Source organism: Arachis duranensis, chromosome 4, assembly GCF_000817695.3.
Source record: "Arachis duranensis cultivar V14167 chromosome 4, aradu.V14167.gnm2.J7QH, whole genome shotgun sequence".
NCBI lineage: Eukaryota > Viridiplantae > Streptophyta > Magnoliopsida > Fabales > Fabaceae > Arachis > Arachis duranensis.
The window spans coordinates 94,787,105-94,788,985 of record NC_029775.3 but is presented as its reverse complement, the minus strand read 5'-3'; the positions used below and the strand labels follow the sequence as shown (position 1 = coordinate 94,788,985).

General features: G+C 34.0%; 1 protein-coding gene across 1 annotated transcript in view; it reads left to right on the top strand.

Moving 5' to 3' along the window:
- The window catches only part of LOC107484988 (uncharacterized), a gene marked incomplete in the record, with an annotated part of 15,037 nt that overhangs the window by 7,054 nt on the left and 6,102 nt on the right, over positions 1 to 1,881 (top strand). The window contains 2 exon segments of the mRNA XM_052260326.1: positions 68 to 202; positions 1,586 to 1,675. Coding sequence (XP_052116286.1) covers positions 68 to 202; positions 1,586 to 1,675 — 225 coding nt within the window.

The window sequence follows — 1,881 nt, the reverse complement described above, 5'->3', positions numbered from 1 at the left end:
TTTATGCTCTTTCTGCTAAGTCACTGTTGTTCCTAATTATCAGTTTTCCTATTTATACCACTTTTAGCTTGCAGCTTGTCGATCCTTGTGTTTACATATTGAAGATGCAAATTTTTCAGACAGGGAGTTTGTTGATCTTCTCCCTATCTGTTGGGACTCATGTTTCAAGCTGTTTGATGAAGTTCAGGAATTTGACTCAAAGGTAAAACCTATTGATAGGAAACATTTCCCAGTTTTCGGTAGGGAGCAAAAAGTCATCGAGTCTATTTTTGATGAAGTTGTAATGTGGAGAATGGAGGGTAATAACCTATGAAAGCACGGACATGAGATGCCACGGGACACACGGACACATCAATTTTAATTTTTGATAGAGATGGGGACATAATATTTTATCAATCATGCTATGTATACACTAAAAATCAGTCACCCATATAAAATACTTGTTGAAATACAAAATACATTGAAAGTGTGTGAAAAAACACATGTATTTATACACAAATATAAGATGGATGATTTTTGTGTACATGTAGACAAAATTTAATAGTATTTTGATATTTTATTGATATTAAAGTTCAAATTAAGTTTTTAATATTTTTAATTTCTTTTTTAATTATATAAAACATTTTAGATCATTTTTGTATTGATAATTTATAATACCTATTATTTATAAACTCATTTCAAGAGTATAGGATAAGAATAAAGTTGGACACATTTACACATTATTATTATTTGGGTGTGTCTAAGCATGTTTGAATTTTTTTTATTTTTTATTAAGATACAGTTGGACATAAAAGACGTGTTGCACGAGTGTCATGTTTGAAATGTGTCCAACACTTGAAGACGACAACTAAATGAAGTGTCCATGCTTTATAGTAATAACCTTACTTGGTTGGACCATTTAAACTTATGGAGAGGGAACGATTGTGCTGTGAAAGCATTCCCCTCTGCTCTTCAACTTTGTTTTCCCTTCACATTGGAGAGTGTGGAGTTGATTCATTGTTGATGATGCGGTAGTGTGTGTTTCTATGTATTGCTTCTCTCTTCAGTATTACCCCATTCATGGTGTGAAATGGAGGCCATTGCCAAAGAAGAGAGCTGCATGCTTTAATTATGAAATAGATTCTTGGTACCACTGATCATTGAGTGAGAGCAAAAACTAGTTACGCAAGCACAACATGTGAATTTGTTCTGGAAGAGTCTAATGATGTGATGTTGGAAGATATACTGAACAGCGTTCTGTGTAGAAGGGATACGCAGCAGAGGCTGATTGATTCTCTGGCAAGTGTTCTTGAAACGTGCCTCACTCAAGGCATGTTCCTTCTCTTTGGGCTAAGGCACATGATGTCCAACTGCCTTGAGCCTGAATTCAAGGCTATTAATAACTAAAGCTAGTGAAAGAACTCAGCATGCATACATTTGGTTGTGGTTTAATACCAAATATACATTGTTGGCATTCAACTTCTTTTTAACTTAGAATGCTGGCACATGTTAAAACATAGTACTTGTGAATTATAATTTGACCTGAATTTGTTCTGGATATTTAGTCCAGTTGGTGAAATCATGTTCTTTTTAAATGTTTCTCCAGGTCCAGGTTTTGAATTTGATTTCCACCCTTATCCTTCATGTTAGTGAAGTTATTCCATTTGCAGAAAAGTTGGTTCAATTTTTTCAGAAGGTACATAAGAGAATCCTATGTTTTGTTTTTTCTACTTATTAGTGTTATACATTCAATACTTGGCTGTCAGTATTTAAGTAAAATGTGAATAAGATTTTTATTTCGAGAATAAGTATGTGATAGGGACTCGGGTAAGTAGCCCAAGTCCTATGTTGAGTAGGGATAATTTTTTTTCCCCCTTCCTTTTATTTGTCCCCTTCTCCAAA